At 26.6% G+C, this 12,472-nt stretch overlaps 1 protein-coding gene across 1 annotated transcript; it reads left to right on the top strand.

Moving 5' to 3' along the window:
• The first annotated feature begins 1,235 nt into the window (after nucleotides 1–1,235).
• Nucleotides 1,236–6,248, top strand: LOC129605856 (uncharacterized). Its single transcript, XM_055515833.1, has 5 exons — nucleotides 1,236–1,528; nucleotides 2,166–2,341; nucleotides 2,402–3,501; nucleotides 3,564–5,032; nucleotides 5,113–6,248. The coding sequence occupies exons 1-5, from the start codon at nucleotides 1,441–1,443 to the stop codon at nucleotides 6,189–6,191; spliced, it is 3,912 nt and encodes a 1,303-aa protein (XP_055371808.1). The 5' UTR covers nucleotides 1,236–1,440; the 3' UTR covers nucleotides 6,192–6,248.
• Nucleotides 6,249–12,472: the final 6,224 nt, after the last annotated feature.

Genomic DNA, 12,472 nt, shown 5'->3' with positions numbered 1-12,472 from the left:
ATACAAATTATACATTAACCTTATACAAATCCCTCTTGACATTACAAAAATTTTTAACATTTTTTGGATGTCAGGATATATATTGCCAGTGTTCCCACTCGGTTAAAACGATATATATCAAATTTCTAGAAAAATATGTACTCAAAATGTATCCAACCTCTTAAAGTAGAATTATTATACTAACTCGTCTAATTTTTTGAAAATTAACTTTTCAGCAATATATTAAAACTCTTATTGTCGAATAATAAACTAAATTATTATTCAACAATAAGAGTTTTGCTATTTATAGTAAATTTTTTCCGAAATCACATTCAATTTCAATTACATTTTAAGAGCCTGATCGTGTATTTCGCTTTTTTAATCACTTTTTATTCACTTCCAAATCAGAGTTCTCAGTATTTTCTAATCGGTATTTTACTTTTCCAATTAGATTGCTCATTTTTTCAATTGGATTTTTGCGTTTTTTCTCAAATTATCGACTGAATGCCTCACTTTCAAAAATAAAATGAGTAAATTTTGTATGCATTTAAAAAAAAAACAAGGTACGCAATGCCAAATAATTCTTCTCACTCCAAAATTACATTATACGAGTACAAGTATATGATAGTTACTCACTTTTCGAGGAAAATAGCGAGATAGACGATCAGCCCTTAAGATTACTTTTTTAAATTGCAAAAGTATTGGATATAATGACTTATATGGGAATTTAGCAAACTAATTTTTTTAAGTGTTTATTTTACAGTGCAACAGGTAGAAAATTTTGAAGAGTTCGTTTTTAACAATTGAAATAACATTTTTCCTTTGTCTGGTTTTTATTATTTATTTTTCAATAAAGAACTAAACATTTTTTTGTTTTTATAAAGAACTAAAAATTTTTTTTTGCAGATATGATATTATTATTTTCAAATTACAAATGGCTAAATTTTATTGAAAATTGAACAGAAAGTCTGAAAGTAGTTCAAATTGAAATAATATGAGTGCATTTCAGTTAGCTGTCAAGATTTTTGTATTGTTTGTAGGTTTCTTGTCAGTAACTTGCTTAAATACGAATTCCAATAATAGCAAATCAATTTTGAATGCTGGATTAAATTTGGGTTGAATACTTGACATAACAAAAATATCTGTATTTATGTCAGCCGTGGGTTGAATAATCAATTGAGTAGAAAAGGGAGAATTATAAAATTCTCATTTTATATTTTGAAATGTCAAAACTACAATTACCCGAATTTTAAGTACTTACTTCAATTATTATATACTTAGGGATTGGTGAACTTGATTTATGAAGTTTTTTTCAGTCATTTTCTTATAATAAAATTTATGGTACCAAAATTTGATTACTTGATGGTGTTGTACATATGTACAAATAAATAGGATATCAATATAAATATTTGCAGTTTATAAATTACTATTCACTTTAAAAACAAATAATAAAACGATAATATGGGAGTAACCGGCCTTTGGAAATTAATAGAACAATCAGGAAAGGAAGTTTCAATAGAAACTTTGGAAAACAAAGTTCTTGCTGTTGGTAAAACATTTTTCCGATATAAATTTTTGGGTTTAATACAAATACCAAGGTGCACCTCTTGCTGTTATTTAACGTTAGTTGCCTTCAAACAAGCGTTATTTAACCTTATTAAAATGTAAAAGTCGTTTTTCAGCTCTAATTTCATAAAATTATTTTTAATTGTAATAATTTTACACTTTTGATTGTTGTATATGAAGTTTTTAGAGTCCTGAATTGAAATAAAAAAGATGGTAAATTATAAAATACTAATTTAAAAAAGAAATTTAAAGAAATTGCTTAAACGAACCTGGTGATAAATTATCCAAAACGAAATCGCAGTTTTAAAAACAAAATACCTGTAAGCAGTTAAAACTGAAAATATTCACAAATGAAAATTGAAAATTTAACAAAAGTTAAAAATGCAGAAAAAATTCTTCTGATTGTGTAAAATTACAATCAAAGTGAATATCAAGCTACCTGCAAAAAAATCAAACGGAAGTTTAATAATATAATAAATATTTTCTACAAGTTTCGCGTATTACATCAGTTTATTAATTTTCGGGGTATCTTTGCTATGTTTGATTAAAAATCTGAAAAAAAAAACAATATTCTATTTTTTTAAGGCAAACATATTCATATAAATTTTATCACATTTTAGATATTTCAATATGGTTACACCAGGTTATTAAGGGCTTTCAAGATAGAAAGGGAAATGCTTTGCAGAATGCACATTTACTTGGTCTATTTAATCGCCTTTGTAAATTACTCTTTTATAAGATTAAACCAGTTTTCATATTTGATGGATCAGTTCCCATTTTGAAACGCGAAACAATTGTATGAACAGAGCCTACAATATCAATTTGTGAGCATATATTTAACTTTTTCTTTGTATAGGCGAAACGTCAGCAAGGACGTACTAAAATACTTAAGGAAGTTGAAAGAATACAAGAATTACTTCAAGAGGCAATGAGCAAAGAAAAGATTTTGAAACGTGCCCTTAATCCAGTCGTTTCAAAAGAATTGCCTTCTGATGCAAGTAACGAAAAAGGAAAAAAAGAAAACGATGAGGGCATATTTACAATTCCTGAGTATTTATCACCTACAAAAGCTGTAGAAGACCCCACTTCTTCATCAGACTTAAATACATCATTATCTGAAAATGATAATTTTGATGATAGTAGCATGCAACATTATTATAATATAAATCTACAAAGCATTGACGTGACTAGCTCACATTTTAAAAGTTTACCGGCTGATGTCAGGCTAGAAATTTTAGCGGACATAAGAGAAATGAGAAAACAACATTCTTGGGGGCGGTTGCATGAGATGCCAACTGAAAGTAATAATTTTAGTGATTTTCAAATGAAACGGCTACTGAAACGGCGTCAAGTGCAGGTCTCTTTGGAAGAGGCAGAAAAAGAATTGGAAGGAAGATGTTTAACTCTAAGTGAATTGGAAACATTTTTAAGTGAGCAAGGAATCGTTCAAGCTGAAAAAAGCGCTAAAAGTCGAATTAATTCTGATGCGAACACAAGGTTTTTATTAGTAAAAGATTTGAAAAAGGCTATTGAAAAAGCAGCTAAGTTGGAGCTTCCAAAAAACGACTCGACAGAAGTAGGTGTTGTTGTCAAAGAAGAAAAGAATATGAAAGATAATGAGGGGGATTTTAGTCAAGATGAAGTAATACTTGATGCATTCGGCATTAATACGAATAAAAGTTCAAGTTCAAATAAAAATTGGGATAAAAATAATTATATTGATACTGATTTAGAATTAGCGATTCAATTATCATTAAATCAAACAAATGCATACAATGACAAAGATTATCTTTCAACAAAAGCTTCCCTAAATAAAGAACAAAAAAACATGTTTAAAAATGCTACAGGATCAGCAAAAGATTATTTACTAAAGTACGGATTGATAAAAAATTTAGATGTAGATGAAATTGACAAAAGTCAAATTGAAATAACTGAAAATTATGATCTGTTAAATAAGTAAGTTTATAAAAAAATAATTATTCAATTTTGCGTTGTAATATATTATTTATAATTTTTAGCTTAAAACACAACACATCTTTAGTAGCTGAAATCAAGTGTGGTAAAACTAATCTTCAGTCTACTAAAAATAAGCCTGTATCAGACTGTGATTTGAAAAATCGAGAACAAAGTACAATTAATGAGGAAGCCACAATCGGTTCCGATTCTGATACAGATAATGAGGTTGATTTTGTTGAAGTTAATGACTCTGACAATATAATTGATAATTTAGAAAAAAATGAAATAATTCAAATTCAGCTTGATGCTACGAAAACTATTAAACCGCAAGACGATATGTTCGCTGATATATTTTTAAAAGAAAATATAAAATCTACAAATAAGAAATGCCATCTTAAAATTAAAACTTCTCAAAATAAGAAACGAAATATGACGGACATTTTGGAAGGACTTCAAAAAGAAGTTTTAGATGTAACAAAGTTAAGCCTGGATAATATAATTTCTGAAAACATTTTAATTGAAGTACCAGATTCACAAGAAACCGAATTTTCTAAAAATAGTATTTTGGAGAATAATTCTAAAATTTCAATTGAAATGTATTCTAGCTCATTGGAAAGTATAATTGAAATACCAGACTCTCAAGAAAATCATTTCGTCAGAAAGTTTGACACCAATTTAAAAGATAAAATTTCTGAAATACAGAGCCAAAATTCTTTTGAGTCTGATCGTGTAATTGAAATTCTTGATTCTCAAGAAAATGAACTTGATAAAAAAAATAAGATGAAACTTTTGGAACACTTTTCAAATGACGAATTCAAAACCGAAATTTTAAAAACAATTGAAACTGAGATTGATAAGTCAGATTTACAAAATGATGAAATTATTAATGAAGCAAATAAAGATTTTGAACTTTGCCAAAATAAAGTCTGTAACTCACAAAATATTGATATAAAAACAGACGATTCTGTAAAACTTCTTGAAGCAAATGAAGTGATAGAAATAATTGATGATAGTTTTGGGGTACTGCAGAAAACACCATCAAAGCAGAAAATAGAAGATTTTTTTAAAACGGAATACCTCATCAAAAAAACTCCTGGTAAGGATGAAGATAATAAATATATGACCACCCCTTCCAAAGCCGTATCAAATTCTTTATTAAAAAAGACGCCTGGGTCTAGTGGTAATAAGGAACCGAGGGAGGATAAATTAACAAAAAGCCTTTCGAAGGTATCCAAAGAACTTTTTGAACTCGAAAATAAAAAAAAAGAAAATAAAACCGAAAAGGAAGCAAAACTCATTGAAAAAGAATCAGCATTATTAAGAAATGGTAAAAGTAAAGAAGAATTAGAAATTTTGGCGACTAAGTTAGATCAAGAAAAGTATGAGTTAGAAAAAGAAAGAAACCGTCAAGATAGAATGGGCCTTACCATCACAGAAAAGATGAAAAGAGATTGTATGGATCTTTTAAAATTATTTGGTGTACCGTATATTGTTGCACCCATGGAAGCAGAAGCACAATGCGCTTTTTTAGGTAAGTTTAATAATAATGGGAAAAGGGTTTTGAAAAGTATTTATTACAAAAATTAAACAATATTGCTTTTCAAATTTTAGAAGCGGCTGAACTCACACAAGGAACTATAACAGATGATTCTGATATTTGGTTGTTTGGTGGGCGAACGGTGTATAAAAACTTTTTTGATAAGCAAAAGCATGTTGTTGAATTTAAAAGTGAACAAATTCATCGAGATTTCAGTTTAGATCGGGATAAACTTATCCAACTAGCTTTTTTAGTTGGTAGTGATTATACAATTGGTATTAAAGGTATTGGAACCGTCACGGCTTTAGAAATTTTAGCTGCATTTCCGAATATTCCTGTTGTAAAGAATGAAACTACTAGGGTAATGTCGATTCTCTCATCATTGCGAAAATTTCGGGATTGGTTTAATAATAATAAAACAGAAGGGGCTGACAGCGTTAAAGTAAAGCTAAAAACTCAATTAAAAAACATTGAAATTACTACTGGATTCCCAAACTTAGCAGTTGCTGAAGCATATTTACACCCTTCTGTTGATGATAGTGAAGAACCATTTACTTGGGGCATTCCAAATTTAGAAGAAATTAAAAAATTTGCTAGGAAATATTTTGGGTGGACTCCCGTGAAAACTGATGAGACTTTGAGGCCCGTGCTAAAGCGATTAGAACAGAAAAAGTCGCAAACTACAATAAAAAATTTTTTCAATGTTAAACATTCTGTATATAAAAAAGAAGTTAAATATAGTAAACGTGTTGAAAAAGCTGTTAAAGCCATGGTCAGAAATAATAGTTCCGGAGAAGACGAATTGGTTAAGAAAATTGAATCAAAAAAAACTCAAAAATCAAAAAAAGATAAAGATAGTGGTATTAATAGTTCAAAATGTACATCAAACCGCAAACGAAAAACCAAAAATGGGGCAAATATGATAGTGCAGCCCGACGAACCATCAACCGCAGAGCAAGCGTTTGATGGAAGTCCAGAAAAGAAAATTAAAACTACTGAAACTGATGATATCAAAAAACACTGTATTCCACAAGCAAAAGAAGTTATACCACAAAGAGAAAACGATATAAGTGAAATGAATAAAAGAAAAGAAGTAGCAAGTGCATTATTTAAAAGAAGTCGGGCAGCTGCTAAAAAAAGTAACAAAGTCTAGCTTTTCAAATTCTGTTTTATTAAAGGATTGTAATAAATTTTGTGTTATTTTTAATGATTTATTTTGTTTTGTACATATTCAGATTTTTTACTAAAAGAGTTGATTGTTTCATTAGTTAAAATCGTAATAATATTTTGTGTACTATGCCCTTCAAATACTCGTATCACAACGAAAAACCGAAATCTGATTATTTTCCGTTATATGTTCTTTAATTGTTTTCTAAATGAGTTTGCTCGTATATTTTATATGGCTGATTTTTATTTTACAAAAAACAAAAATCAGCCATGAAAAAAAAACAAAAAAAGGTAAGAGTTAATTGCGACAAATGTATTTGTGTTTATAGTAAAAAGTTTTTGCTCATAAGAAAAAAAACCAACTAACAAAAAAGGTTATCGTTTTTGAATGTTAGAAAAGTTTCAATTTTCGGCTTCTTATATTTCCATAACAGCAAGCTTTTTCAAACAGTTTTCTTTAAAAAAAATATAATATTTAAATGATTAAATGTACCAAAACTATGAGCCTTATTCTAGTTGTCGAAGTAGAGCGACAATTGTCGTCACGACTTGAATTTGATATTCTAAATGGCGATTACAGTGACACGTGTCGTGGAATAGCGGCAAAATGTGTAGAATTTTTATGTTATTGATAGATAATAGCATTTATAATCTTTAAATTAACTGTAATTTTTAAAACTTTCTATTTAATTTACTATAATTTCTAACAATTCCCTAACTAGCTTTATGTTCTACTAATTTTTCAAATTAATTTGGGGAAATCTATACAATATTAGGTTTTATCTATAAAATTTAGAATTAATTGGAATCTATTAAAATTGCTGACCGGTTAAATTTTAATAAAATAAAATTTTATATATTATTTTAATATTAATTAAAATTTTATATATATATTTATAAAATAAAATAAATATGCATAATATACATAATATATATAAATATACATAATTCGTATGTTTTTCACCAATTAATTTTCTATTGGAATTATTTTTACTTAATATTTTTTTATTTTTAACTTTCGAATATTATAAGAGAAATTAATAATTAAAAGCATTTATTTTTAGGTTTTCTAATTAAAGTTTTAAAAATAATTATCGCATAATTATAGCTGATGTTTAATAAATAAAAATTGTACTTTTGCAGATTTATTGGTTAAATGATATAAATTATAATCATAGATAATATATATATAAAACATAATTAAACAATCCAATTTGGCTATTTACACAGTTCCAAAATTTTTTTATCCGATAAATTATTTTTTAATTTATTTACCTTACTTATTTTTTCCACATATTTAACTAAACAAAAAATATTTTAAGAACTTTTAAAAGCATTAGATCGCTTTGTTCTTATATTTCAAGGAGTGCTTACAAAATATCGTGTAGAAATTTTACTTTTATTAGATATTTGTAAACCTGAAACAAATTTTTATTATTCTCCTTCAGTGGTCGAAGTGGAATACTCAAAGTGGTGGGATGGTAAAAAAAAAAAATATTATTTTAGTTATTTTTTAAAAAAATAACTCAACAAAATTTACCAAACTTTGGAAGTAAACTAACGAGAATATTTATATTCAAAATTAAATCAACTAAAAATTTAATCAAAAACTGTGCTAATTGTTACCAAAGTAATGCATATACTACTATGTAGTAACGAAAATTTCATTAATAGAAAAAAATTATACGTTACTATTTGAAATTGGTCTTATTTAAAATTACATACATACATACATATATTTAATTTTTTGTTAAAAAAATTTTTAAAATTCATTAGAAAATTTTCTTAAATTTTAAAAAACATGTTCCGGAACGCATTTTTAGATGTAGTGGGATGGATTCCTAATTATTTAAAAGTAATGCATCCCACTCCATCCCGCCTAACTTCGAGCACTGTTCTCCTTATAAAATACCAGTTATTTCAAATATTTGAAAGTCTCTTCTTACAAAATGGAATAATAACGAGAATGTCCTCTATAAATTCATTTATTAATTAAATTTTGTACTTCTATGCAAAAATTGAAGATTAAAAAATTTTTTCTTTGGAATAATTTTAAAAACATCAGTTTTATTTACGATTCGTCATCAACTACTTGAGTTTATTGATCACGCTTAATCTATGATTGAAGTACTTTTTTTCACTTCTTAAAAGTTTTTAAAAAGTCGTTTAACACTGTTTTAAACAGTTTTTGAACAGGTATAATTGAGTATTATGCGTCAGTGTAAGCCTTTCGCTGACAAATTCAAATCATACATAGCCTTCGTTAAAATATACTTTTGAAAACGCCTGAGCATTGCTGTACTTTAATGTCCGAATCTTTTAAAAACAAACAAAAATGTTTCAGTCAACCTTTACAGATATAAGTTGTAAATATGTCTTGACAATTGATTATAAAACCAAGTCCTAGCGAACTGGTTGAAGACAATTTTTGAAACATGTATAAACTATAATTTTGCACTTTGTTACCGAATTTCCGGGTTTCACTCCAATCGCTTCTTGTGCTACCCAGCTACTCAGCTACCCGGAAATGCCAAGACATATCACTAAAACTTCTAAAATATTTGCTAAATAGCGACCCTTCATGCACTTTAAAGGGCTTTATTACTTCAAATATTTAAAATTAGTAATTAAAGTTGTATAGCAGTTATCCAAATCTGCCAAGCTATTTCATAGAAACTTCCACAACATACCTGACCTGAGGTGATTGAACACATGATTTTCATTAGTTTTATTAGTCTTCGAAATATTTAAAATAATCTTCTGAGTAGCATAGCAGCTAATCGAATCCATGGTTCGACTTTTTCCCTAAAATTAGCAACAGTCCCTTGCAAAATAAGAAAACAATTTTTGAAAGTTTGGTGGTGTTTTCTCTTTCTTGGATAATTGTTCAAGGGAACAAAGGAATAAATTTCGCGGGAATAAATGTATAGTGATAACGAACTTCATACCGAATTATTAGTAAAAACCATTTTTCAAATTCTTTCCATCTAATTAGGTTAAATGTTCATATTTTACGTACATATGTATGTATGTATGTATGTTTTAAACTTAAACTTCTTATTTTCGCGATATAATCATTTTTTTAATGCAAGTATGTATGTATATGATAAATAATGCGACATAGAGAACAATTTTTTTTTCTTTAAGTTTGTGCTATTCTGATCTATATCCATGAATTTTTGATTCACGTCAAAGCGAACATTTTTGATCGAAAAAGTTGATATGGATCAAAATGGAACTGGACCTTCTCTAATTAATTTACTATAATTCTCAATCTCTTTATCGAAATTGCCCAAAATTTTATAGTCAAACTCTTAAAACTATAATAAAACTAATGACAAAAATTTTAGAAATCCATCCAGAAACCCATCGTTTAGTGTTGAAATAGTGTTGTTAAACTTCCAACGCGATTTTCTCGATTTCAAAGTCATGGCGTATGGATCAAATAGGTGTGCCTGGGATAAAAACTTTAAAAAACTTCAAAAAGTTTTTATTCACAAACTGTCTGAGATAATACTTTTTGAACAAAAGTGAGAGAAAATGATGACATTCTCATTTTCTCGATGTTTAAAGTTTTTTCAAGTTTTGTAAAGTAAAATTTAGTGTTTTAAAAACATTTTAAATCTTACAGTTGTCGAAACATAAGTATGTTTTTCTTGGTTATCTCTGAAGGTTTTATTTTTGAAAAAAATTTTTCATCAGCAATAATTTTTTTTTCAAAACATTTCATTAAAAAATAAATTAATAGCCAAAATAGGTTCACAAACGGTTTTTTCTAAGTTTCACACTTTGAAAATTCAAAATCAAAATTTTCGGTTTTTGGTATAACCAAAAAATATTTATTTTTGATTGACAATTACTTTGAAATTTTACGTTTATCACATATTTATAAAGTTTTCAAAAGTTTTTTAAAGTTTGCGTAAGTTTTATCCCAGACAGACCTAATATATGTAACTAATACTATACTCAAAAAAAATCATTGTAATTTTTACGAAGTATTTGGTAAAAAACGCTTAACAGTCATTTTTTGGTGATATTTACGATTATTTTGTTAATTTTAAAGAACAAAAGAATTGTTCTTTAAAATTAACGAAAGAAATAAAATTAAAGAAAGAAGAAACATTTTATAAGAACATAAGAATTGTTTTGTAAAAAATACAAAAAAAAAATATATTTTACAATTAGCATAGTAAATTTTGCAAAAACAATTGGTGAAAATAACATTTTTTTTTTAGTAAATATAAAAATTGCTTTGTGTAAATAATAAAAATTAATCGTAACGTATATATACAAATTTATTGTTATTCGTAACGCACAACATTGTTAATTTCACAAAATAATCTAGTAAAATTTTACCATATTTTTTTATCAGAGGAACTAAACTTTCAGTAAAAATTTACAAATTAAATTGGTAAAATTTACTTACTTTATAATGTTTGCCATATTTGCTTTTGTAAATTTCACTAATGTTATAAGTTTTACCATTTTTTTTAAGTAGATTTTACAAAAGCTTGGTAAATATTACAAAACAATTTTTAAATAACTTTGTAAAAGTAACAGCTTGTTGTAACACGTCATCGCGTGAGCGATAGTCAAAGAGGAAGAAGGGTTTTACAACCTTAGTATAAAAGTCTTAACTAATAGAGTTTAAGTTACAATAAAATTAAAATAAATAAAACACAGTGAACTTTATTGCTTAATAAAATTAAAATAAATTAAAAGTAAAAAGATAATTCAGTTCTTAAATTAAAAAAAAGTTAAGTGAAGTGAAACCAAAAATTAACTATATTAAATGGAAGAAAGAAATAGAGCTGATTTTTAATATTCTTTAAGCATTTCTGTCATAAATCTTCCTTATTTTATAATAAAAATATAATTACTTTCAAAATTATACTTAACAATTGATCTTATATTCGTTTATAAATTTTTTTATTAAACGTGACACATTGAAAATTCTAAATTCATCTGATTTCGAAAAAATTTTTTCAAATAAATTGTCATACATACATACATATATACCATAGGTCTACAAATGAAATTTGAGAAGCAAATAACATTATGGCAACAAGTAAATTTAAGGCTATTGTTTCAAGGTATCTGATGGTATCAATTAAATATAATTTTGGGGACTATATTTAACTTAAAAAAACACTGTGTTAATATTTGTACTCATATTTAGTTTAAAAATTTTAATGTGCTTTACGTAATCTAAATAAAAATAGTGATTATAAAGGTGCAGTGCATTCTTTTATATTAAATATTATCAAACATATTCTACTACACGCATCATGTGACATAACAGTTTCTACTTCAAAAGTTTTGCAGCTTCCAGTATGGAAACTTAAATTTCAAATAAATTTTTCCTAAACTCTCAAAATTTTTGAAAACTAACGTTACTTTACGTGATGTGGTCAGTGGAATATGAGTGAATAGATATATTTCAAATAATTTTTTTTTATATTCAAAACTAATTATACATAGATTTTTGTTTTATTAAAATATAATTTACTATTGAATTAAATAAGAATCTATTGCTACTCCATATAGATCCTACCCCTTTTTTTTTAAAAATCTTAAAAAGAAAATGAAAGTTGCTCTCTTACTCTGCGATGGCTTTATACTTATCAGTACACTGACACCACTATTCTTAAAATTACCAGCCAACTGCCATTTTCTCTACGCAATATTTTTTAAATTTTTCAAAAAATGTTTGATTTTGTCTTTTGCTTCTTTTTATAATTATTGTTATAACTCCTATTATTAAATTTATCAGAAAATTTAAATTATTAAGTCTGCCTCGAATAGAACTGGAAAAAACTTTACCCATTTTGGTTATTTTATTTTATCTTTAATTGAAACGTTTTGAGTAAAAAGTTATTGTTAATGAGAAATTTTTTTCTAAAAATACAAACCTTTGACATAATCAAGAAAAGCATTTTTCTACAGCTGTTGCTGGATTCACTGGTTCGTCGCTTTCGTTTTCGAGCTAATGTATTTAGCATGAAAATTTGAATTTTAGACATTCTCTTTATTTTTGGTATAGTATTTTTTCTCTCTCTCAAAGAGTTGAATCAACTTCAAGTTTAGTGCGGAGGTTTTTTAAAACGTCAAATTTACGTATACATACTGAATTATTACATATAATTACATATACATAATTCTTGTCAAAAAAGTAATAAATGCATGATAATAAAAAAGACGATCAGCTTTTTTCTGACGAACCAATGAACAATCAAGAGAACAAATTGTTCGACTACAAATAGTTCA

This window comes from Condylostylus longicornis, unplaced genomic scaffold, assembly GCF_029603195.1.
Source record: "Condylostylus longicornis isolate FDR11 unplaced genomic scaffold, ASM2960319v2 ptg000016l, whole genome shotgun sequence".
Lineage (NCBI taxonomy): Eukaryota > Metazoa > Arthropoda > Insecta > Diptera > Dolichopodidae > Condylostylus > Condylostylus longicornis.
This window is presented reverse-complemented; position numbering and strand designations above follow the sequence as displayed.